We start from the raw sequence: 26120 nt of genomic DNA, 5'->3' as shown, positions 1-26120 counted from the left end.
GAGGGGACAAGTCAGGAACAGATTTGTCTGTTTTTTATTTTTTAATGATGACATATGTTACTTTTTTTTTTTTTTTTTTAGTCACCAGAACCAATTCGGATCCTAGACCTAACAGAATGTTCAGCTGTACAATTTGATTATTCACAAGAAAGGGTAAACTGTTTTTGGTAAGTTATTTTATAAAGAAAATGTTTTTTAATGCCTTCTTGCCAGACACTTATTTTGACTAAGGAATAGAAAGCTGTATATCTTAATGTCTATAAAGTTCAGATCTGAGGGGTGTGCCTACATGCTAGGAGTACTTTCAGCTGAGTGACATAACACCTCATTTAAAGTTGGTTAAACAAACACAGGTCAGCTCAGCTTATGTTGTGTACTACAGAAATATGACACACATAGATTATGCCATTCACATCTTAGACCACTTAATTTCTTTGAGGCTTCCCCCTGCCCCATAATTTTAATTTAAATTTGTTGACTCTAATGATGGGTGATTTATATTCTTATGACAATTTCTGGCAGATGGCACAAAAATGTTTTGTTCTAACATAATCATTATAAAAATGTTCTAACTGGGAGAAGAGCCTTGAGAAAGAGATGTCTTATTTCCCACTACCTTTTATTTTAAAGTTTTTCAAGCATACATAAGTTGAAAGACATATGTCTATATACCATCCATCAGCAGTTATCAATATATCTTGCCATATTTGCTTTATCCCAGCCTATCCACTTTTTTTTCTGAACAAATTGAAAGTAAATTGCAGACATCATGGCACTTTACCCTTAAAGACTTGAGTCTGTGTCTCATAAGAATAAAATATCACATATAGGACCACAATATCATTATTGCACCTGAGGAAATTAATGTTAATTCTGCAATATCAGCTGAGAATGGATGTCTTTTTAAAATGTGCATAGACATGCCCTATGAGCTAGAAGAGCTTTATTTTTCTTATATATCCAAAAATCAGGAGGCAAGCAGCTGTGGTGACAAGGTCAGGCCCAGGGTCTCTGAAGTTCTCTTGAACTCTTCTCATGCTGGCTACTTCAGAATTCAAGTGGCTACTACACCTGTAGGTCTCATGTTTTCAACAAAGTACAAAGAAAGATGAAGGGATAGGATCAGCCATGTCTGTCCCTTTTATCAGGAAAACCAGTGTTTCTCCAGAAACTTCCCTATGAGATTGTCCTTTATATGTCATTGGCCAAGACCAGCTGCCATGGCCATCCCCAGCAGCTGATCATAATTGGCTTAAACCAATTAGGATTTATTGCTTGGGGTTCTGTTAGCAAGAGAAAGGAAAAATTATCTGTATTAATGGGCAATTAATAATGTCTCACATAGGGAGTGCCAAACACTGAGGATTACAGAAACCGGTTTTCGAATAAATGCATTATATCACTCCCTCCCCACCACTGTCCACTCAACCCTGCACTAGACCTCACATCAAGGTATTATGTTCTTTGCACAGGGACTTACCTCTTACCTATTCAACATTAAGTGCTGTTATCAACAAAATATACTGCTTAGGCTTTAAGATACAGAAACCCTTCTGAAGCCTTTTTTTCCACAAAAAAATTTTTTTAGTATTTTGCATCTCAACTGTAAGTACAGAAGGTATGTTCAATATGGAATTTAGGGCTGACCTTATCACTTACATAATTTTAACTAGGTAATCAGAGACAGTCAAATGAAAAATTACTATATATCTAGGAAAAGCATTTTGTGCCAGTAGAAAAGTTCATATTCTCTGCAGCAGATACTGGCCAGAGACAGAAGAAATAACTAATTAAGTCTTATTGTCTCTTTTTACTGTCCCAGTAGTTGAAATTACCTACAACTACAGAAGGCAGTTTTCCTTATTGAAGCACGTTAATACAAATGAGTTCTTTTTAGCAAACTTCTCTATCTTGCTTATTCTTTGAATCATAGCACAGGTTCTAAACCCTTTGAGAGATCAGCTGAATAAGCACATAAGTATTAGAGTTAGCCTAAGACATGAACCACAAAAGGATCTGGGGGTGTCCTGAAGATGTTTCTTACTTCTTCAAAGTCTTACTCAAATATGTAAATCTGACCTGGAGTAATAATATGAATCTACAACTTCCTTAACATTTCTGCAGTTTGCTGGCAGGAATAGGTCCATATATACAAGCTCTTCAAGTTACTTACCTGGATCCTTTATCAATTCTTTTTTCCCTTGTAATGCTCTAATGAGTGTTCTACTAATATATATACAGCTCATCATCTGCAATGTCTTAGGTTCTTTATTTTGTCCTATTAGCTTGGTATTTCCATTCAGGACATTTTATCTCTGTGCAAAGACCGGAGTAGAAGCTGATGAGTGGATCAAGATATTACGCTGGAAATTGGTGAGTTTTTTTTTTTTTTTTTTAATTTTTTATTGGATTTTAGGTTTTGGGGTACATAAGCAGAGCATGTCAGACAGTTGTGTAGGAACACTTCAGATGTCTAATCTTGAGAAATAACACATTGATGATTTCAAACATATTTCTATCAAAAGAATCAGACTAGCTCCAAGAATCAAAGAGATGACTGGATGTCTACTTTCAGGCTTGTGGAACACTCTGTTAATTCTTCTGTGACATGAGAACAGATAGAGACATTCTTTCTTTTGTAAAAAGGAAAGAATTAAGCTGTATTTGGGTCTTAGCCATAGAGCCTTAGCCTAATATCAACCTATCAGACTTCCATTAAGATGTGTCAGTTAGTTTAGTTTTGTCTGGAGGGGAACATTTAGGACCAGAAGGTCTGACAGAGGAAAGTTGACATATTTCTCTAGTTGAAAAGCCTTTTAAATTGTTAGAGAAGAAAGTTTGCCAGAGGAACTTAGCTTAGTTTCGAGTGTAAGCATCACTGTGTGCAGGTCAAGGACAAAAGCTGGTTTATTTTATTTACTCTCTTTAATCTCCCAGGGACTGAATACTTACAAAACTTTGCCAGTCTTCTACATATTTTTCATATGCTTGCAAGTTAGTGAGTTGTTAGCCAAAAACTTTTCCTTAAAGCTGACTAATATTTCCTATAAATACCATCTTGAAAGCTTTGATGATATGAAAATCCTTTCCTAGATACTGAGACTTTTGCTTTAAGTTATCTTTCCAGTTTGAAATTCAAATAAATATACCACTCATTTTTTAATTGTTCCAATGTATTTATTTTCAGCGAGGGATAATTTGCCTTGTGAAACCTTTGCTCAGATATGAATTAATTTCTTATTCTATTTTTAATTATCAAAGTAGCACAAAATCAAGATACAAAATTATAGAAAAATATATCAAGTACACACACCTTTAGACTTATCTCTGTACAAATAACTTATAGTTGGGGGCAGGCACATGATAAAAGAAAAATTTAATCATTTGCTAGAAGTAAAAATGAAAATGATGTACCACTACACACCCTTCAGAACGGATACAATGAAGACTGCCAATATCAAGTATTAGCATGAATGTGAAGGAACTAGAACTCTCCGACATTGCTGGAGGGAATGACAATGTGTACAGCTACTTTGACAATTGCTTGGCAGTTTCTCCTAAAACTCTACATATGCCTACACTGTAATTCAGCATTTTCACACTTAGGTGTATGCCTAAGAGAAATGAGTGCATATATCCACTAAAAAATGTTTCAATAATGTTCATAGGATCTTTATTGATAATATACAAAATACAAACAAAAAAATCACTTGCTAGTGTTCTATATCTGCTCACTTCACTTAACATTATGAACATTTTTGCATATTACTAATCGTCAATCTATTTCTTCCTTTTGACTCATTGACTAGTATTCCATTTTATAGATTACTGTAAGTATTAGACCAATTCTCAATTTGTACATGTTTTAGCAATCGCTTTACAATATGTGCCCTGAAAAAAATACAGAAATTTTTTTCTGGACACCTGATAATTAACTTATAGTTGGGGGCAGGCACATGATAATTAACTTACAGTTGTATAATATCCTTACTAATAAACGTGCCTTATTTAATATCTGTTAGAAGCCAGGGTTCATTAAAAATCACTTAATAATGGATATATGTGTGTGTACTTTATTACAGTCACAAATAAGAAAACAGCTCAACCAAGGGGAAGGCACAATCCGATCTCGGTCATTCATCTTTAAATAGATCTTTCTTGCCAAGGAATGCTGTGGCCCAGGAGCAAGGTGGAATGTTCCCTAATGCTGTGATCTGCCGCAGGCTTCAAATGAAAACTGACTAAGGATTTTCCTTTAAAAACAAATCAGAAGCAGAGGCTGATTGGGACCCATATACCATGTTGCTGACTCATGGAGAACTGCTGCCCTTCCAAGATGATTGCCAACTCCCTGAGAATACTGAAGCAATCACCATTCTGACAGAAAGTGCTTAATCCACCACTCTTAGGTCTGCTCACTCTTAGAACACACAATGTGAGAGGAAAGTTTTTGATTTTCACTCATTGTGGTCCCAAGCCAATTGACACTGGTTGCCTAGAGTCCCACTCTGAGTCACGGTCAGCTTGTCTGAGACCCAGGTTGTGCTATTAACCAGGAAGGAAACAGGTACTTGGGGGCTTAGAGGACATCTGCAGGATTTATATTGTGATAGCAAACATCAAATATTTTCAGGAAAGAGGTTTTTTTTTTTTTTTCCCTCTGTTATGCAAAAAACAAAGCATTTCCAAAACTAAAATGGAAAATGCTTTTGGTATTTATTTTCTCTTTTTAAAAAATGTTCAGAAATTTGGTGGATCCTTCGCTTCTAGTAATGAAACTGTGAGAGCTTAATGTCCTATGGGTGATTAGGTAGTATAATAAAGGTAAATGAAGTCACAATTTTTAAAACATTATTTTCACCCTTTTTGGGGTAAATGTTTTAAAGAGTGAAAGAACATAAAGAAGGGTGATAAAGTAGTAGATAACTTTTAGTTTAATAATTATTGTTATTATAGCAATAATAATAGAGCGCTTGTAAGCACTAAGTTATCTTTATCCAACATTTCTCCAAATGGACTGAAAAAAACTTCACAAGGAAAATGTATTATAACAATTCCTTTCCCAGAATTAGTTGTATAGAGTTGGCCCAAGAGATGTAAGAAAAATCTTGCATTGCTCCCTAAGCACCCCGGCCTTATTAAAGCGCAACTTTCATTTCCAGTTGGGGGAATAACACTAAAGCTACATGAAATACGTAATAATATGTAATAATATGTTACAAAGCTTTTTCAAACTAGAATAGGGAGACAAATAGAATGAGATGCTGGTGTCCACAGCTCATTGGTAGATCTAACCCCTTCTATTATCTTTTTTAATACTATTATTGTTTAGAAAGAAGTTTCAAAGGGGATAAAAATGCTTGAAGAGCCTGAGAGGAAAAAGATTATGGTGCAAAGCTGTGATATAAACTGCTATTGCAGTCCAAAGGGATACCTTTTTAAAGAAGTTTCTTATTTAAACATCCAAGACTCAGAAATTACATTACATTTTTGAATATTGCAACATTTTTAATGTATTTTTAAATGTTTGTTATACGGCATAAAGCAAATGTCAAATTAAAATACATTGTGTCAGCTGGGTGTGGTGACTGATGCCTGTAATCCCAACACTTTGGGAGGCCAAGGTGGGTGGATCACGAGGTCAGGAGATCAAGATCATCCTGGCCAACAAGGTGAAACACCGTCTGTACTAAAAATACAAAAATTAGCTGGACATGGCAGCATTTGCCTGTAATCCTAGCTACTCGGGAGGCGGAGGCAGCAGAATCGCTTCAATTTAGGAGGGAGAGATTGCAGTGAGTTGAGATCGTGCCACTAAACTCCAGCCTGGTGACAGAGCTAGACTCCATCTATAAAAACAGAAAGAAAAAGTATTGTGTTGTTTGCAAAGTAAGAAGTTACTGGCCAGGTGCAGCACCTCACACCTGTAATTCCAGCACTTTGGGAGGCCGAGGCAGGCAGATCACTTGAGGTCAGGAGTTCAAGACCAGCCTGGCCAACATGGTAAAACCCCGCCTCTACTAAAAATACCAAAATTAGCCGGGCATGGTGGCAGATGCCTGTAATCTCAGATACTCAGAAAGCTGAGGCAGGAGAATTGCTTGAACCCCAGAGGCGGAGGTTGCAGTGAACTAAGCTTGCGCCACTGCACTCCAGACTGGGTGACAGACACTCCATCTCAAAAAAAAAAAAAACCAGAAGTTACAAATGAATCCTCATGGATGTGTATGGTTTTATGTTTGTTTTCTTAGAAACAAGCATGTTTCTTTGTGCGGGTAATACGGTGTTTTATTATGTTTACCTTGTATAAAACATAACCTGTTTATTTATATTCTTTGGTTCTGTTTATTAAAAAGCATGATTTTGCTATGCTTGTACTATTTTGCTATTAAAATAAATTTTTAATATTTGTAAAAGAAATACACAACTGATTAATATCATAAATGGCAATGAAGAATTCACTTCAGTTAGACTATCAGCCACAAAGGATTGGAAGTCAAAGAAATAGCCCAAGCCCTCAAGGAGTTCTTAGTTGAATATGGAGAAAACAATAAACATATATATATGTGAGACAATATGTAGCAGTAAATAAGATGATTACTTTAAGAGAAGTACACAAAGCTATATGATGGAGCAAGTGCTTCAACAGGGGATAAAACAGTTTGTTGGAGGGTTTTGATATGAAAAGAGTGAGCTAAGATGTACCTGCTGTGTGATTAGTACTAGGCTAGGTGCTTTGCCTGCCCTCAGCAGTCCTGCAAAGGAATGATTCTAACTGCTAAGTGGAGCCTGTGAGGATTCCTCAGCGATTTCTCGAAGTCCAAACAGAGGGAGGATGTTTCGTGCCAATGGCAGATCAGAGCGGGGGAATATGGGAGAAAAGAGAGTGGGATATCTGCAGTAGACCCTGTCTGCTAACAGGTATGAATTCATCATTAATACCATAAGTATTAGCAGTTATTCTCAGAATTCCCTCTGGGAAAATCCTGGCCCACAGAAGCATTTCTAGGGAAGGCTAATACAGATGGTCCCTGACTTATGATGGTTTGATTAAGGATTGTTCAACTTCGAAATGGGTTTGAGTATTAAATGCATTTTCTCCTTATGATATCTTTGACTTAAAATGCGTTTATTGGGATGGAACCCCATCATAAGTCAAGGAACATCTGTACTGTTTCTGGGGGAAACCTTCCCCCTGTGCCAGAATGCCTGGACATCAGAGCACCTGGTGAGGTAGGTTCCTTCTTTTCCCAACCACATGGTATATAAGAAAGTGGGTTCCTCTCTCCATACCTCTCACGAGTGCTTGGCATGAAGGTCAGGGCGTTACACTGTGTCCCTGTTTCAGGCAAAAAGCAAGAGAACTACTATATGCAGAAGATCACTTCTATTTCCCTCCCCCCCCACTACTTTAGATACACTGCAGCAAATTCATGTTTCTACCAAACTCTTCCTAGCCAAGTAGACTACACAGCAGAGTGCCAGGCTGAGCCTACGATCTGCTATGAATTCAGGCTGTCTGGCCATGATGTCAAGCAAGAGTTTCTTAAACCATCTGTGGCAAAGGATCTGATTTTCTTCCTTTCGTTTTTGTAAATTTATAATCTATCACAGACTGGGATTTTGTAAACGTCAATAAATTCTTAGAAAAATCAAGCAAAAATATACAAATGTCACAATCAGTTTTTAAGCACTTAAAAGTGGCATTTCTTTACTTATCTTGCTACCAAACAGTGTGCACAACAGCCCAGTCTGTGGACCACATTGTGAGTAGCACAGGTCTAGCTGACTGCAGGTAAAAGGAAGTAAGAGCCTTCTTGAGAAAGAATTCACCTGAACAGAGAAATGGTTGAGGAGCACCTGTTTTGTTGATGGAATATGGGCATCATTATAGGGGAAAGGTGATTCAAGCACATTCATAACTGTTACTCAGCCCCTCCTCAGCAAATCTAAAGGAACGTTCACCAGAGTCTCTAGTGCACAGACAATGAGGTTGCACGTTGTGTCCCATTTACAGCTGTGAACAAAGATGGCACCCTTGGCCTTAAGCAAGGGTTGTGTAACCTTGTAGACAATAGCAGCCACAACCTGCCTTGCAGTAGCAACAATGGCCAGGCTTGAAGGAAAAAACAAAAAACTCCACAGCACTCCAGCCTTAGTGACAGAGCAAGACTCTGTCTCAAAAAAAAAAAAAAAAAAAAAAAAAAAAAAAAAAAAAAAAAAAAAATGCATACGGGTGCCAGACTGAGTAGGAGTGGACTGTGAAGGTTAGTTTTATGTGTCAACTTGCCTAGGACACATTGCCTAGTTATTAAAACATGAGTCCAGGTACTGCTGTCGATGTATTCTGGAGAAAACATTTGTAACCCCTTAAATTTAAGTAAAAGAGAATCCTCCACAATGTGGGTGAGACTCATCCAATCAACCAAGGGCTTTAAGAGAAAAACTAGGATTTCCAAGAGGAAAAACTTTTGCTCCCAAACTGCAGCCTCAGCTCCTACCTGAGACTTTCCAATCTTCTGGCCTGTCCCACAGACTTTAGACTTGCCAGTCCCCACAATCATATAAGCCATTTCCTTGAAATAAATACACATCTATCCAACCGGTTCTGTTTCTTTGGAGAGCCCTGATAGAGACAACTTTCTTCCCCAAATATCCCATTTTATTGTTTGCTGAAATATTTTATTTCTAATTTTATTATTTTTGAACAGTTAAAAACTCAAAAGTACAATGAAGTTTACAATGAAAAGACTCACTCCTGGGATCCTTATCTCTCAGGTATCTAGTTCCACCCCTTGGAGACTACCAATGTGATTGGGTTTTTCCACGTATGTCTTCAGAGACAGTCTATCATATACAAATATGAATGCACACATATTTTTTCTTCTTATACATAAATTATAGCATGCCACACAGTTTCACACCATGCTTTTCTCAATAAACATTATTTTGCCTTAGAGATCTTTTCATCTCAGTACCTAAAGCACTTCATTCCTCTTGCAATGGGCAAATGAAATGTTTCACTAATCCTCTATAATTTATTACCTAAAGTGAGACCTTGAGAGTGAAAGGAGCACTATTAATAATTATACCAAGAACAGCAGGTATAAACTAGTAGTGTTCAAGAAGCCAGAGCACACGATTATCATGGGCTACTAGAGCACAGGATGATATTTAGGTTGCTTCCAATTCTTTGATAGTACCAAGTTGCAAATAATATACTTGTAAATACATACTTTTCCACATCTATGTGCTTTGTTTGGTCGGATAAATTTCTAGAAGTGGAACTGCAGGGCAAAAGGTTATGTATGTGAATTTAAAAGTTTTATAGAGACTGCCGATTGCTATAATAAAGAGTATAACAAGTTACACTTCCATTAGCAGGGCATAGAAAATGCCTGTCCTAATTATAGGATAATCCTTTTCCCATTGACTTATGATGCCATCTTTATAACAGTGTTTTAAGCCCTTACATGTTATGTACTGAAGTCTCTTTCTGGGTGAGTACATACTACTGATATCTAGTTCTGCATTGAGTTATGTACTACCTTTCAAAACTAGCAATCTAGTTTTATATTACCCTTTCAAAAATTTTCTTAGTGATTTTTACCTATTTTTCTACATAACTATGGGATAGTTTATCTATTATACTCCCTCCTAAATTTTAACAATGGCAGCATTCAACATGTAAAGGTTAAGTAGCTCCATTTATTATCATTTCTTTTTCTAAGATTTTTAGATACACAATTATTACTGGCAAATAGAAATCTGGCCATCTCATTCCTAAGACATTGTTTCATGCACCACTGTACTGGCAAAAATTTCCTGAACATTATTAAATAATAATCCAGATAATGGGAATTCTGGATTTTAATGGGTACATCTAATATTTCATAATTAACTAGTCATGTGTTGCTTAACAATGTGGATACATTTGGAGACATGCATTTTTAGGTGATTTCATTATGTGAACATCATACTCTATTGAAGGAACCCAGATGGTACAGCCTACTACTACACACCTAGGCTATATGGTATAGCCTGCTGTTCTGTCCACCCTTGTACGTGGTCCATCATTGACTGAAACATCATTATATAGTACACGGCTGTATTTATAGCTCTTTGAGGGAAAGCATTATATCTCTTGCCTCTGTATTATCTGTAAAGGCTATTTTCTTGCCCATTTTAGGTGCCACTAGTCTGTGGTTCGACACCATCCTATGTATAGCTTTATCACAGCACTTTCTATACCTGCTTTCTTTACTGAACTGTAAGTTCTTTAAAGGAAGGTATCACAAATCAATCTTATATTTACACTGGAAGGAGGGAGGAAGGATGGAAGGAAGAAAAAGCAGCACATGGCCAGGTGTGGTGGCTCACACCTGTAATCCCAGCATTCTGGGAGGCCAAAGCAGGTGGGTGGATCATTTGAGTTCAAGAGTTCAAGACCAGCCTGGCCAACATGGTGAAACCCTGTCTACTAAAAATACAAAAACTTGCCAAGCCCGATGGTGTATGCATGATACTTCCAGCTACATGGGAGAATGAGGCATGAAAATAGCCTGAATCCAGGAGGCAGAGGTTGCAATGAGCCAAGATCATGCCACCACTGCACTCCTGCCTGGGCAACACAGCAAGACTCTGTCTCCAAACTAACAAACAAACAAATGAACAAACAAAGCAGCACAGTGCCTGGCTAACTGCCTCACTGCACAATTCTAGGGATAACAATCACACATATTCTATGTGAAAGGCAATCCCAGAGCATAGAAATATGATGTGATGTGAATAGTGCTTCCTAACTAGAATTGTGCAGTGTGATAGCTCTGCTGACTGGCACGCAGCTGCTCAATGCATATGTACTGAACTGTTCCAGAGAAAAATTGACTGCCAAAGAACCTATGAACAAATTAACACCTCTGAATGACAGACTGCATTCCTGAACGTAAATGGCATATTCTAGCACTGTAGTACCTCTTTCACGGAAATTAAATTAGGCTCATGCCTGAGGTTTTTTTGTTTTCTTTTTTGAGATGGAATCTCATTCTTTTGCCAAGGCTGGAGTGCACTGGGGCAATCTCGGCTCACTGCAAACTGAGGTTTCTTTTCTACTTGACAGTTTATACTACCATAAAACAATCTCCAAACCAATACCTATAAGAAACACTCATTTCTTCACGTGGCTGAAAGAGTAAATTATGTTTAGACTTTTGGAAAAAGTCTGAACAAAAAAAGGACCTATATAGTGCTCAAACTGTATTTTTAAAAATACTATTTTATTTATACTCACATATGAAAAAAATGGCTGTACTATCATCTTTACACACATGCTAACATTGGAAACCGAATTCAATAACAAATTGTACTTAAATTTTATAAGAACACACAAACATTAAAACACTGATTGGTTACAGAAAGCAGAGTTTGAGAAAAAAACCATTAGCTAAAATTTTCGTTTTCATTAAAGAGCAGCACCCTCTGAGAATAATCAGACCAATTAGTAATATTCATCTATACTGTAAAATAATATATACAAAGGAAAGTTAGTGATTGTACTGATTTTATTACTTTTACTAAGCCATTTTATGTTCCTTACACTCAATGCAAAGAAATAAAACATAATTTGAAGAAAAATAAGTCCTTACTATTATTCACAATAAAAAGTTGGCTTCATTCTGCAAGCCTGGGCATATTATACAATAGGGAGCACTTAACGGCTGAAGTGGATCGATGTACCAGTTTGATTCTGATCCACTGAAGAGAATCTAATCCATATTTGGTGACCCGGCTAACTCCATGGGAGCTGTGATAGACTGAATCATTTCTATGGTATCCCCAGATCTCACTAAATAAGAAAAGACCCTACACCAGAAAATATAGCAATCGATCTGTCTATAAATTATATCTTTATGCTAGCTCTTTAGTATAAGTTGGAAAAAGGGGTCCTTTCTTGAGCACATGGATAAAAGTATTATTGTAGTCTAAAGACTGCTGGATTGATATTGTGTTGTTATAATGAAGATAAGGTACACAGTGAAACCACTGTCAGATTAAGACACTTCCACAACTTGTCTCAATTCTTCAAATAATGGAGCAAGTTCTTTTTCTAGGCTGACAATTAGTCCTAAAATAAAGAGATTAAGAAAATTACATATTAGAAAAATGTTCCTTAAAGTCTGAAACTTTAATTTCCTCTTGCCCAAAAAATATAGTTACCAAAAGTAAGTCAGAACATAGTTTATTTCCCATGACTAAAACAAAATACGGGTTGAATATCCCTTATCCGAAACGCCTGGTACCAGAAGTGTTTTGAATTTTTGCATAATACCTACTAGTTCAGCATCCCCAACCCAAACATCTCAAATCTGAAATGCTCCAGTGAGCATTTTCTTTGAATGCCATATTGGTGCTCAGAAAGTTTCAGATTTTAGAATGTTTCGGAATCCAGATTTTTGGATTAGGGACATTCAACCTGTACTATAACCCTAAATAATGTAGTCAAAAATTCCACATTCATTAACAAGTTTATTTTCAGCATCTCTTACTAAAGTAAATAATGAAAAATGCTTACATATTAGGAAATACAGAATAAATTATGTCCACTATAATTTGTTGGAGTTTTGAAAGGAAAATCTTAATTCATACCTTACTGCTTCAAAAATCTGCATTTACTCAGAAAGAATATATATAATTTTTATTCAATAAGGCATACTTTTGTCTCTGAGCAAATTTTAACAGATTACATCAAAAGATAGGTAAATAGGCTGCTTCTATATTGAAAAAAGGAAATCAGAAATGTATTTTTATAAATTCAATAAAGCTAAGACATTAACAAATATTTCAAATAAAAAACAGTTTAAAAATAAATGGTAGAGTATGAAACACACTGTTGAGTTCAATGATGAACCTGGGAGATAAACATCTAGAAATCAGCATATCTAGCTTCTTTTTAGTTTACTAGAGTCAAAGCCTATGTACCTTTATATGTTCAAACAAATAAAGATCTTTCTCTGTCTTATAGAATATAAAAAGCATCTGGACTCTCAAGGAAAGGGTCTAAATACAAAAATATTGTTCTGAACATTATCATAATATATAACAACTGGTGACTTTGTAATGTGATGACTGGTGATTTATCAAAATTGAGGTTAAGTATACTTAAAGTGTTACCACCATTACTATCCTATATAATTCAGAGAGTGTTTTTACATATAGTAATTTACAAATTCCTAAAATGTTTTGAAATGAAAGAGATATAATAAATCATCAAATCTAAACCTCTCCGTCTAAAAATGAGGTATCTAAGAACAGGCTTCAGTGACATAGCTAGAAGAACTTGCTAAGCTTAGGAGGAAAAAAACCAAACAAAAAAAATACATGACAATTCTCAACAGGAATCCAATCTAAAGGAGACAGACCTTTTTAAAAAAATCCTACTTTATCCAAAATGAAGTAAAAAAAATTACAACCAAGTGAATAGTCATTATTTTACACACAAATACGGTGGAATTTTACTATTCTCTATGAACAGTACAGCTTCCTAACATTTGTTCTTAAATTCTTCAGTTCTCAAGAAGAATGAGACTATGTTCATCCTATTCATGCTCTTTAAATTTTCAATCACATTCATTTTGCCCATTAGGTAAAAATTTAAAAATTCTAATTTAATAGATTGGTCTATAACTTATCTTTGATCATTTTAATGTATTTTGTTGGTTATCTTCACTTTCTTTGTTTTCTTAAACTGCTGTAATGGGAGCAAGACTAGCACTCAAGATAACATTTAATTTTCCTTTCTGTCTCACAAAAAAATCACTTACCCACACACTGTCTCATTTGAACTAGAAAATAACACTGTAAGATGGAGAAAGCATGTATTATCTCCATTATACAGATATGGAAACCAGGATTCAGAGAAATGACTTTTCTCAAGACACAGAAAAAAGATAGTGAAACTGGGCCACAAGTTCAAGATTTTTGACCTAAATCTATGATTCCTCTTAAATTAAGGTATGGTAATTAAATTAATTTTTAAAATTAAGAATTAAAAGTGATATTGAAGGTAATGATACACACCTGTATTGGCACTGCTGCTGGCTATGAAACTCACCACCAAAGGTAAACGATTAAATTGAACCACCTAAAAAGAAAATAAAAGCTAAATAATATGCTGCATTGTGAAAAGGTAGTATAACTCAATTAAAATGTCTTAATCTTTCAAAAACTTTAAAATGGTCAATGTTTTAGACCAACATCATGGTATTACATTATGAAATATAAAGGAGCTTCATATTTCAATGAATTTTCCATAAAACAGAATTAGCGATAATCTCTTAGAGACATTAATACGGTTTAGCCTGGAAAGTTTTTCAGGTGAAACCATGGCTTCATCTTTTTATCTCTAAAGCCCAGCAGAATGTCAATTACGTCGTAAGTACTTAAGGGGGTGTTAATTAAATGGATAAATGCAGTATTTCTCAGTCACTCAAGAAGTTTTATCTTCATGATATTTTCTGGCTCCTATTACTGTAATTTAAATTAAACTTAAAGTAACTTTAAATCAACTAACTTAAAAAAACAACAACGACTTAGTTTCAATCTAATCCTTATTGATGAAATTAAAGGTCAGATGGTTTGGGTATATTTTTCCTAATACACATTCAAACACATAACTTTGTAAAAGATGTGCCTGGTGCAGTGGCTCATGTCTGTAACCCCAGCACTTTGGGTGAGGTGGGTGGATCATTTGAGACCAGAAGTTCCAGACCAGCCTGGCAAACATGGTGAAACTCTATCTCTACTAAAACTACAAAAATTAGCCAGGCCTGGTGGCACATGCCTGTATGCCTGTAATCCCAGCTACCTGAGAGGCTGAGGCATGAGAATCACTTGAACCTGGGAGATGGGGGTTGCAGTGAGCTGAGATGGTATCACTGTACTCCAGCATGGGCAACAGAGCCAGACTCCGTCTTGGGGGTGGGGGTGGGGGTGGGGGCAGGGAGAGTAACTTAACATGAACTGATTAGGAAACATTGCTCTAAAGCACAAGGAATTAATTTAGTCTTAAGAAAATGCAGCTGGAGATCAAGAGGTATGCAAAAACTAACTTCTTTCCCACAAATAGTAGCCTCATTTATCACATATAAATATTTCAAACAAATGAAAGAATTAGCAGCAAGAGCAAATTTAATAAATTTTCAAGGGAAGTTTTTTTTAATCTGTTACTACAACAAAAAGTGTGTCATCTGAGAAAACACAGTTGTCTAGCTAAGGGCACCATCTACTGGAGGTAACAGTGATCTGATATACTCTTTTTAGGATGACATGTACCGTATTAAATCACTTAATTACTTTTCCATAGTAATTATTTCCTGGTATAAAATGTGAAGAAAATCACTACAGTTTAACACAATCAATTTGAAGGCTAAAATTTTACAATTTCATTCTCTTCAAAACTAAAATTGCAAACTATAACACAAGCTATTTTACGTACAAAAGGCACAAAAATGACAACCAAAATCAGCAAATCATTTGATAATTATGAACTTACCTGGTAGGTGTTATAGTAACAGATGATACTTTTATTTTTTGAAAGTCCAAGTTTGCTCCCTTGGTCTGTTGCAAGGGCAAAAGTGGATAAGAAACCAGGTCGCAAAGCATGCTCTGGAGCATTATCATTGGCCACTAGAAAAATAAGTGATTTAAATAAAAATTACACAGAGAATATGGTAGAGAGTTTTACAGCACTTTTGTTTTTTACATAAACAGTCTCTTAAAAACAGCACAAAGATTATGTTTCACAATATTCAAAATCATATCTATCACTAATTGGGTCTCATCACTAATCAGAAAAAACTGCTCAATCAAAAGTTCACTTATCACAAGTAAGAAGAAATGCTGACTCACAATTTAAAAATAATTTTTTTAAAGAAAACTAAATGTTTATATTTTCTTGATATCTACCTTAAAACATAGATTAATCAAGTACATTTAACTGGTTATCTCAGGACTAGGCTAGAATAAACTAACGAAAAAAATTACAGAACTTCTGCTCTTGTAAAACCCACAGCAGCAGTCTTTCATAGATATTAACAAACTGCAGCTGCTCCCTGTTTCATGTTTCTCTCACTCATTAAAAGGTCTGCACGGAGTTTGTTGTATTAATGAGTGCAGGACTCAAGGCTTTAATACAGAGATCTTCATGAAGAACATTAGAGCTGGAAAATCTGAGATTATTTTGTTCAAATCCCTCATTACAGAATTAAGAGAAGGCAAGTAATCTGGCAACAGTCATTCAACTTTTATAGTAAGTTCGAAAGCACACTGGACCACACGTCGGGAGAGGATGGGTTCTATTACTGCTTTGTTACTGACTCATGTCCAACTTTGGACTTCAATGTACTCTTTGCACTCTACCACCTTCACTTATAAAATGAAGGAACTAAATTAGTTGACTTCTATACCTCCTTTCATTTCTGAAGTCTAAAATTATCTGATATATATGACAACTCCAGGTGGAAAATAAATTGTAAACAAAATATACAGAACATTATCCAATCTTTAATTTTTGATAAAACCATTAGTGTCCCAATACAACTAGGAACATCCATTCTCATCATACCATAAAATAGAAATAGTAAAAAATGTCTGAATCCATACTGACTCTCTGTGACATCATTTTTACCTATTATCCAAATACATGGGTATTATCCTAAAACAACTAGCAATTTGATAAAATGTGTGTATGTGTGTATACATATATATACGTAAGAGTGTGTGAATATCTAGCTGCATACATGCTCACTCTCATCACTTAGATTTACTAATGGTTTATGTTACAATGTAAATTTTTTTTTTTTTTTGACATGGAGTCTTGCTCTGTCACCAGGCTGGAGTGCAGTGGTGCAATCCTGACTCACTGCAAGGGTTCAAGAGATTCTTCTGCCTCAGCCTCCCGAGTAGCTAGGACCACAGGTGTGTGCCACCATGCCTGGCTAATTTTTTTTGTATTTTTAGTAGAGACGGGGTTTCACCATGTTGGCCAGGATGGTCTCGACCTCGACCTTGTGATCTGCCCGCCTCAGCCTCCCAAAGTGCTGGGATTACAGGAGTGAGCCACCACGCCCGGCCTACAACGTAAATGTTTTTAACGGGAAACTGGTCTGTGATGAATCCACGCTTAAACTCTAGATGTTAACATGATACATGTGAGATATAATACATTGTAGATTCAAATTCAGCCTTCGACATACAAAAGCAAACACTTCCCCCAAAACTAAGACCATTTCCTAAGTTTACTAAAATCATTTTTACATGTTTGCCTTCTACACTACTCAGATACAAATATACACATTTTTAGTCAAAAGCAAAGATGACATTTGCATTTAAATGCTCAGTTTACCTTTAATAACAGGTACTCCATCTCTATCTGACACAACAATAGCATGGAGCCCTTCAACACTAGAAAAAGAAAGAAGTTAAAATATAAAATATTTTATTTTCTCAAACTATGAACCTCAAAGACATAATGATAATTCTCATGCATTTTCTGAAAAACCACAGGACCTCATTTATTGATATCCTATGTTCCTAAAATATGTTTGCCAAAATTCTCCTAGAAATGGAATCAATGTGTATTATGGAAATGTTTATAATCTTTACAAATTCATTCAGTTTATTAATAAGAATCTAAGACATAGATAACTCGCCATTAAAACTGCCAATGAATGATCATTCCATGGTTTACAAAAGGATGAAAGATTATCGGCAGTGGTTATAGTGACGAAAAAGAGCCTTTTTCCTTTTCCATTCATGTAAATATCAAGTGGCCAGTATTTGTGGCACTTAATACGTTGATACTATGAAAAACAGAAGTAGGCACAATCATTGCCTTCACATGGTTTCTGATCTAAAAAGTGAGTGTGTTAATCAATCAAATAATCTGAAAACAGCCAATGTAAAACTAAAACTGGTGGCCAGTGTTGTTAAAAAGTTCATAGGGGAATGAGAACCTAGAAAAGAGGAGGGAAGGCTTTCCTGGAGGCAGTAATATCTCAGCTGAGATGTTATGGCACTAAGTCAAAAGAAGTGGAAAAACTGTTCCAGGCTGAAGAAACAGGGCAAAAAGAATGAAGGCCATGCAGAAATCCTTTCAGTCGTGCTTATATAAGAAGCAGTAAGTAGAATGGTCAAGCTATAGCTCTAAAGTTAGAAAGACCTGGGTTCCAGTCTAGGCTCTGCTCCTTATTGTTTGTGCTACCTTGAACTAGTTATGAAACCTTTCTAAGTCTCTCAGATGAACAATATGAAAATGGGAATTGTACTTACCTGGATATTGTGAAATTTAATAACATAAGGCATGTAAAGAGTGGGCTGGCACATAATTCAAAAATATGACTTATTAACTAACACCAATGGTGTCAGTTGTGCACACTGACAATGACATAATTTATCACTAAAGTTTAAGTATTAAATTATCAGTGAGAATCTCTGGGAAATTAGCAGTTAAGAAATACATACAGTAGAGCACAAAAATACAGTGTTAAAAAATATAAGGTGACACTCCTCAACTTTCAACATTTATGCAAAACGCTTTCGTTATAACACAAAATTTATAGTCCAGTAACTATCTTATGGTATCTATAATCTGCAACTTAGAGATAGGTTCAATGTCCCTACAGCAACCTGGAATTATTCTTTGTGTTAACTTTAATGTATTAACTAAGGGGTAAGAAATATTCATATTAACCTAACGTTCAAATACTGACATTAAATTTTTTAAAATCCTATTGTCAAAAACTTTTAAGTCAGAGAAGTGTTATAAAATATGAGTGGCAAATGTCACAAACAAAATCATTTGTCTTCCTTACATTAAAAATCAGAATGAAGTAACTTTATAAATGACTTTTATACTATTTTTATTCTCCTATTGGCATGATTTCCTATGCATTCAATTCTAAGCATATTTACAGATTAAAACATATCCATAAGATTAATACATAAAATAGGCCAGGTACTGTGGCTCAGGCCTGTAATCCCAGCACTTTGGGAGGTAAAGACAAGCAGATCACCTGAGGTCAGGAGTTTGAGAACAGCCTGGCCAACATGGTGAAACCCTGTCTTTACTAAAAATACAAAAATTAGCCAGGCATGTGGTGCTCATCTGTAATCCCAGCTACTCCTAAGGCAGGAGAATTGCTTGAACCTAGGAAGTGGAGATTGCAGTGAACCAAGATTGTGCCACGGCACTTCAGCCTGGGTGACAGAGCAAGATTCTGCCTCAAAAAAAAAAAAAAAAGATTAATACATAAAACAAATAGTCTTCTAAGTTAAAAACCAGATTATATAAAACATATCCTACAGATATTTGTATATATGCAAATTATTTTGTGCAGTTACCAAAGCAACATCATTTGAAATAATAAAATATTACAAACCCAACCATCCAATAAGAAGGACAAGGTAAGTTATGATATATACATACAAAGGAATATTCTGCAGCCATAAGAGGAAGTCTCTATGTCCCAGGAGAGGTTAATCTCAAAGTTACGTTCTTAAGTCAAAAAATACAGTTTAGAACAAGAAGCAATAAATTATGTTCCAAAATATGCAGGCACATGTGTATGTTGTGTGTATAAATATGTGTATATACATGTCTGCTCATAGGTACATAAAATCTCTCTGCAGGTAATGGTGGGTACCTCTGTGGGGGGAACTGCATGTGGCTGGAGAGGAGGGATGGGCAGCTTCTCATCTGTGTTCCTCAGTACTCTTGAACCTGAACTTTATGAATGTACTACCTACCCTCAAAATAAACAAACTAAAAAACAGGTAAAAGAGTACGACAAAAATGTTTAGAAAAATTAGTGCCACCACAGGTGGCTTCTTTTTTTTTAATTTCCATGGAAATTACTTTAAATACAACTAATGTACCAAAAGAGAAGGCAGAAATAAAAGGACTTTCTTTTTGATGGATTTCACAGAAAAAAGAATTCAAGAAAGCAGAAAAATTACACTCAAATATATACTTTGAGAAATCAGGTCACAAATATAAAAGCTGTTTTCAATTCTACATACAGTGCACAAAGAGTAATATGAATAGATTTTACTAATAATTAAAAATAACTGTGGCTCATGAAGAGATACTATACTTTTAGAAGAAATGAATAAAATTTATGAAATATTCTGAAGAAATCTAAACCTTAAGCTTACTAAAACCACAATTTTTTCTAATAACAAATGCTGTATTACTAATCAAAGACATCGTATTTAGTTTTATACGCTATTATGAAATATTTGGTTATTTTAAAATATACAAAGTGGGATTATTAAAGCCTGAGGCTGCTCTGGGTCACAACCAGATTTTAAAATGCAAATCCAAGAAGGAAATTTTGCAGAGAATTCAAAAAATGCACAAAAACACACATTCCATTAGTATCTATAGCTGGCTGACTTGGTTACTGAGAGGCACTGAGGTACAACAGTTACATGGATCCATGGCTCTGAAGCCAGGATGCCTGCATCCAAACCCATACATCTAGCAACAAATCGAAGAGTATATTCTACTATTCTTTATGAATGTTCAAAACATTATTTCTTCATTATTATTGTTCTTGGATGTAGCAAGTGTACTTTCAAGAAATGATTATTATGAGTCGAACTTGCCTTTCTTCATTGTAAAAAAAAAAGACAAACAGTATTAATACCTTTCCTGCCATTATGAAAGATTTTCATAAAGCTTTTAACAAATATCCTTTAACTGAATTTATCTCTTGGATAATATCTCAAAAACCTGATATTTTCCCTTTTGTTAAAAGATAAAAGACATCAGAATTCAGAGAAAAACAAGCATTTACTTTCCAACGATTTTTGATCAACATTAGAACTACTCAGTAATATAACAAATACTTTTTGTATTATTCTCTAATTGTTTTATATAGACAGCTTCACCATACCCAGTGTCACACACTATTATGATTTTCAGAGTACACCTAATACTTAAAATGAGATCCCCACTGTCTGAAATATTTTTGTTACTTGTAATCACAGACCATGTAATCAGAGTCAATTACTGCTTTATTTATTAGATCTCCAGGTGAATAGTGAGTATCTTTCTGGTGGCTTTACAACTTAAGAACATTCAATGCAATTTTGCTGTTTCTTTGTTTCTTCAGTAAGAGATGCTAACACTCCAAAGAAGACTGTAAACCACTAAGACTTCTAAGTGAATTAACTATGCACTATTAACTATTTCATCATACCACCAGTGTAGTGAGGCATCTCTCCATTCCAATTTGAGCACCTTTTCATTATGGTAAGGTAACTACAGAAAAATACAGAATGCTCTCATTTTGCACAGTTCCAATATGCACATTTTAGTTACTATGGCTGAGTTAAACAACACCACTCTCTGCAGAAGAGCACACGTCAAATTTTAGTTAGCATGGCATAATACCTGAATAACTGCATAAAGTATAAATTTTTTCTAACTCTTTAGTCCACAAATCACTGCATACATAATTATGTACTTAACAGATGCACAGTGTGATCAGTAACCAGTCACATCATTTCTTTCAAAGTGTGTTGATGGCTGGTCACTGTGCATCTGTTATGCAGTTCATGCAGAGATAACAAAGCATGTAGTTTTGTACCTCCTTGTCTCCAGATGATAAAGTATGTGACATTTAAAAAGAGATAATCAAAAGAGGGAACTGGCCAACAAAAATAAAATACAGCAAAGAAGTGAAAAGTAATAATGCTGGAAGTGAATTTCAAATAGAAAGTATAGAAAGTAAATAGTTATAGAAGAAATAGATGACCAAGACCAATGGAATGCTGACACGATCGCTATTAGACCCTAGATACACCGCCAGAGAACTCAGTGAAGGCAAACTTACTGACATAAATGAGCAAAGTGGTTATGATGAAAATTTTCCAGAAGACATGATGCTGGCAAAAAATATTCACATTAAAGGAAATCTCAGAGATACTTCACAACATTGAAAATACAAAGACAGAATACTTCATAAAAGAACATATGGCATACAGAATTTATTCAGTAACAAATTAAAAATTTCTTACCTTGGTAACTTTTTATACAAGAATCGCTTTAGGTCCTGTAAGCGAATATTAAAAAATCACATTGTAATAATATGCCTTCCACTGTTTTCTAGATCCTGTCCTATCCAAATTTGAGGGAATTTATCAGTCATAATATTTTTTGCTTGTATTTAACTGTGTCTGATTTTGATGTTTACTAATCATGCAACTTGGAGTAAGTTAACGAACCTTTTTTCTCTAAGCCTATTTCATTATTTGTTGAATAGGACTAATAGAATCTACAACATAAGAGTGTTGTTAAAAGTTCATTGAGAAGATGCATATATCAGCATACCTAGAAATGGGAAACACAAATACATTTTAGCCATAAAATTACATCATGATTTCATACTAGTATTTTACATCCTGTTGCTATTATGTTCGCTTGAGAAGACATTATGAACATCTTTTCATGTTCAAAGCAGACTTTCCATCATCATTTTAATGGTTTTGGGTAAGTTGATATGACTTCTGTAAGACTGTTGCCTTACATAACTATTACATTATAAAAACAGGCCTTCTGGCAGGGCTTGGCGACTCACGCCTGTAATCCCAGCACTTTGAGAGGCCAAGGCGAGTGGATCACCTGAGGTCAGGAGTTTGAGACCAGCCTGGCCAATATAATGAAACCTGGTCTCTACTAAAAATACAAAAATTAGCCAGATATGGTGGCACATACCTGTAATCCCAGCTACTTGGGAAGCTGAGGCAGGAGAATGGCTTGAACCCAGGAGGCAGAGGTTGCAGTGAGCCGAGAATGTGCCACTGCACTCCAGCCTGGGGGACAGAGCAAGACTCCATCTCAAAAAAAAAAAAAAAAAGAAAAAGAAAAAGAAAAAAAATCCTGAAAGAGAATATTAAAAAGCACATTGTAATAATATGCCTTACACTGTTTTCTAGACCCTGTCCTATCCAAATTTGACCAGCCTCGCCAATATGATGAAATCTATGGAAAAAAAGCCTTCCATTGTTGCATTATTTGTTGAACTCACCTACTCAACAAATAATGAAAGTGTAAGGCATATTATTATAATGTGACTTTTAAAATATTCTGTTTAAGGACCTAAAATAAATTCTATATGACTATGTGAGGCAACAGTCTTTTTGAGGGGGAGGCAACGGAGTTTTCCTTTTTATCTTTTTTTTTTGAGACGGAGTTTCGCTCGTTACCCAGGCTGGAGCGCAATGGCGCAGTCTCAGCTCACCGCAACCTCCGCCTCCTGGGTTCAGGCAATTCTCCTGCCTCAGCCTCCTGAGTAGCTGGGGTTACAGGCACGCGCCACCATGCCCAGCTAATTTTTGTATTTTTAGTAGAGACGGGGTTTCACCATGTTGACCAGGATGGTCTCGATCTCTTGACCTCGTGACCCACCCGCCTCGGCCTCCCAAAGTGCTGGGATTACAGGCTTGAGCCACCGCACCCGGCCGGAGTTTTGCTTTTGTTGTCTAGCCTGGAGTGCAATGGCACAGTCTCGGCTCACTGCTACCTCCACCTCCTGGGTTCAAGCGATTTTCCTGCCTCAGCCTCCCGAGTAACTGAGATTACAGGTGCCCACCATCACACCCAGCTAAGTTTTTGTATTTTTAGTAGAGACGGGGTTTTACCATGTTGGCCAGGCTGGTCTCGAACTCCTGACCTCAGGTGATCTGCCCAAAGTGCTGGTATTACAGGCGTAAGTCACCATGCCTGACCCAGTCTTACAGAATATAAGATAAATGGCAATGTGTGTCAAGTGTTTAACACGAAACACAGTTAAGACTAAAGAAATAGAAGACTACTTTATTTTTCTAAGCTGGTGCTCACTGCAACTTCCAACTTCTGGGCTCAAGCAATCCTCCCACTTCACTTCCGGCATAGCTGGGACTATAGGGGCATCAATGCGCCTGGCTAATTTTAAATTTTATTTTTGTAGAATGGGGTCTTGCTATGTTGCCCAGGCAGGTCTTGAACTCGCAGCCTCAAGCAATCCTTCCACCTCGGCCTCCCAAAGTGCTGCGATTACAGACTAAGCCACAGCACTGGCCATAAGACTATTTTATATTGTCTTGTTACACTCTCATCCCAGGAATTTCATTGGCAATTTAGGTATCAATTTTGACCTCACATGGATTAATTAGAAGTCCGTTGTTTTGTGCCTCCAACACTTAATATTCTCCAAACCCAAATGATCATTCTATTTCATGTTATGACTATCAGCTTACTTTAGCTTTCATTCATCACACACACACACACACACACACACACACACACACACACAGAGAGAGAGAGAGAGAGAGAGAGAGAGAGAGAGAGAGAGAGAGAGAGAGAGAGAGAAAGAGAGAGAGAACTCACCATGTTTCTAAAGAGGCATGGGTTAGAAATCACATCCTAAATTGCTGCAATAAACCTAATGAGATATTGTTACCACTTACGGGAAAAAAAGGATTCTGGGTACATGTCCCACTGACCACATACTGATGAGACAGGCAGCAAACCACCATTCAGAATTTCAAACGGTAAATATACAGAGCCTCTCTTATGCCCCAACTGGACTGGGGAGTAGGGAGAATAGAATTTTCTGTCTCAAGCACCTTAATGTCCTCCACCCACATTCGAGGCAGAAACTCAGGATCCTGCAAATTCATTCATATTAGTCTCCCACTCCAGTTACCAGAGAAAAACTGGGGTGGGTGGGGATGGGAGAATCAAAACAAATTTCTACTTGGGAAGCTCTACCTCTCCCCGCTCAGTATTCCCCTCCAAATTCCCCACCCTCCCCTTCCTCTTATGTGGGGGTGTCACTCACATCCGCCATGATGAACCCCCTTCTCTCGCAGGATCAATCTCCACGCCTGGAAGAGAAACTCCCGGTGACTCTTCCCTCTTGGCTTCCTCGTCCTCTCTACCCCCAACTTAATGAGAGAGATCAGGCCTGGACAGAACCAGGCAAAACTCCGGCTTGGCCCATCGAGTTCAGTGGGAGTCGGAGTGCCCCAACTCCGCCACGGGTACTCAGCCGGCACGCCTTACCTCACCCCACCCCATCCCTGCCCCTTCACCAGAAAGAGCTAGGCCCAAAGAAAAGAAGAGAGGGTCCTCCCCTTCTGTTTAGAATCACCACCCGCGCCACTCCCGGGACTAGACCTCAAAACCGGGCAAAGCAGCGCCAGTTACCTGGGGTTTCTACGCTGCCTGGTTCTCTCCACTGTCACTTCAGGGACGCTTTAAAGACCGGTTCCTCCTCAAGCCACTGTCACATGATTCGTGACCTCTTCTGTGCCCCAGGAAGCACTAGCTACGCAGTCGCCCCGTAATACGGGATTTCCGGAGGAGCCGGGCGGAAGCTGCGAGCGTGCTGGGCCCGACGGGCCTCGCCCCTCCCCCGCCCACCGCGGACCGCGTCTTGAGCCTGCGCCTTGTGTCACAGGCCGAAGGACGTCAGCTGTGGGGTAGGGAATTTGTACGAGATCGCTGGACTCTAAGAACCCCAGGAAATGCAAGCAAGGCTATGTGTTACAAGGCATTCTTGCGGAGAGGGTTTATAAATGTCATTAGTTTTTCAGGGTCCATTATCTTAAAACCTTTTCTTGTAGATGAAATTTGAGGGGATGGTGTGATGAGCTGAGCAGCAAGCCCCTTCTACATCAGAATTTAAAAAAATTAGTAAGGTCTCATGTAGCACTTTGGGAGTCCAAGGCAGGACGATTCTTTGAGCCCAGGAGTTCTAAACCAGCTTGGAAGGGAGGATCCCGTTTCTACCCCAAAAAAGAATTAGCCTTAGGTGATGTGCGGCCAGGAGGTACTCCGGAGGCTGAGGCAAACAGATCACTTGAGCCCAGGGTTTGAAGCTGCACTGAGTGGTGATCGCCCCACTGAACTCCAGCTTAAGTGACAGAGCGAGACCCTCAAAAGAAAAGCTTCTTTAGAAATCACATTCTCTTTCAGCTACCACCGTTTTTCCGCTACTCCGTTTCACAGCCAATTTTTCAGAAAATTTTAGCCTGGTTTTTAATTGCTGCCTCCATATGTCCCAAATCCAAAG

At 36.9% G+C, this 26120-nt stretch overlaps 2 protein-coding genes across 2 annotated transcripts in view; one reads left to right on the top strand and one right to left on the bottom strand.

Annotated features, from left to right (window-relative positions):
- The window catches only part of DAPP1 (dual adaptor of phosphotyrosine and 3-phosphoinositides 1), a 55677-nt gene extending 49257 nt beyond the window's left edge, over window positions 1-6420 (top strand). Inside the window, exons 7-9 of the mRNA XM_002745556.6 lie at window positions 82-167; window positions 2286-2373; window positions 4083-6420. Of these exons, the coding sequence (XP_002745602.1) occupies window positions 82-167; window positions 2286-2373; window positions 4083-4151 (243 nt within the window). The 3' untranslated portion in view covers window positions 4152-6420. The remainder of the gene's footprint in view (window positions 1-81; window positions 168-2285; window positions 2374-4082) is intronic.
- A 4839-nt stretch (window positions 6421-11259) lies between these two features.
- On the bottom strand, window positions 11260-25337 carry LAMTOR3 (late endosomal/lysosomal adaptor, MAPK and MTOR activator 3). Its single transcript, XM_002745555.7, has 7 exons — window positions 25253-25337; window positions 24885-24930; window positions 22081-22115; window positions 17402-17460; window positions 15551-15684; window positions 14077-14140; window positions 11260-12124 (listed from the first exon to the last, which is right to left on the bottom strand). Exons 2-7 carry the CDS (start codon window positions 24891-24893, stop codon window positions 12051-12053), a joined length of 375 nt encoding a protein of 124 aa, XP_002745601.1. The 5' UTR covers window positions 24894-24930; window positions 25253-25337; the 3' UTR covers window positions 11260-12050.
- Between the last annotated feature and the right edge of the window lie 783 nt (window positions 25338-26120).

Source organism: Callithrix jacchus, chromosome 3 (genome assembly GCF_049354715.1).
Source record: "Callithrix jacchus isolate 240 chromosome 3, calJac240_pri, whole genome shotgun sequence".
In the NCBI taxonomy this organism is placed as follows: Eukaryota; Metazoa; Chordata; class Mammalia; order Primates; family Cebidae; genus Callithrix; species Callithrix jacchus.
This window is presented reverse-complemented; position numbering and strand designations above follow the sequence as displayed.